Raw genomic sequence first — 919 nt, forward strand, 5'->3', positions numbered from 1 at the left:
CACATCCCCAGCACCTGGGATAGGAAGTCGACGGTGCAGTCGAAGGCGATCTGGGAGTAGGGCAGGACGGGGATGCCGTCATTGAGGATGCCACGCTGAACGGCGAAGGCTTCGGCCACGCGGTGCCGGACGTAGGCGAGTGCCTTGTTGGTGCCGCTGAAGCGAGGGGGCAGGTAGATGCTGGGGTAGACCGCCCGGCTCCTCCCCCAGAGCCACCACAGCTCCTTGTTCCTCTGCTGCTCCACCGCCGGGCACACCCCGGTGTAGGGCAGGCTGTCGAAGTCATTGTTGTAGCAGTTGGGGAAGCCGTAGAAACCCCAATAGCTGTCGGGACGGAGGGTCTCACCCAGCTTCAGGGTCTGCTCCATGAAGTTGCGGGCACTCTGCTCAAACTGCCGCTTGGCCACCTCCTTCACCAGCTTGGGGGGCCACTGCGGGTGCTGCTGCCGCACCAGTTCCTCTGACTTCTGCCGGTAGATGTCCATGGAGCCCCAGTTGCGGATCCACAGCGGGCGCCACTTCTCCCAGTCAATGACGGACAGCCCGCCGTAGGCAGGGCTGGGCAGGGTGACCTCAATGTCCCGGGTGGTGTGGTGGAGGTGGGCCTGCAGGCTGGCATTTTGGGGGAGCCCCCCGTTCACTGGCACCCCCTTGGATGTGTAGTGGGGGAGGAGCCCCAGTTCCTTGCTGTAGAAGAGGGTGATGTCCTGCCCGATGAAGGACTGCTGGTCGTTGGCCAACACATCAAAGACCTCCAAGTTGAGGGTGACATTGTACTTCTTGGCGCAGCGCTCAGTGGGGATGTTCCAGATGGTGACGAAGGGGCGGTTGATGAGGACAGGGCCAGGCCCGCCGGCGTCGGCCAGGGCAGGCAGGAGCAGCAGGAGGACCCAGGAGGGCCACCCTGATGCCATCCGGG

General features: G+C 64.0%; 1 protein-coding gene across 1 annotated transcript in view; it reads right to left on the reverse strand.

Moving 5' to 3' along the window:
• The window catches only part of LOC103915098 (hyaluronidase-1-like), a 2,746-nt gene extending 1,832 nt beyond the window's left edge, over positions 1–914 (reverse strand). Inside the window, exon 1 of the mRNA XM_009321857.1 lies at positions 15–914. Within this exon, the coding sequence (XP_009320132.1) occupies positions 15–914 (900 nt within the window). The remainder of the gene's footprint in view (positions 1–14) is intronic.
• Between the last annotated feature and the right edge of the window lie 5 nt (positions 915–919).

This window comes from Pygoscelis adeliae, unplaced genomic scaffold (genome assembly GCF_000699105.1).
Source record: "Pygoscelis adeliae isolate BGI_AS28 unplaced genomic scaffold, ASM69910v1 Scaffold94, whole genome shotgun sequence".
Lineage (NCBI taxonomy): Eukaryota > Metazoa > Chordata > Aves > Sphenisciformes > Spheniscidae > Pygoscelis > Pygoscelis adeliae.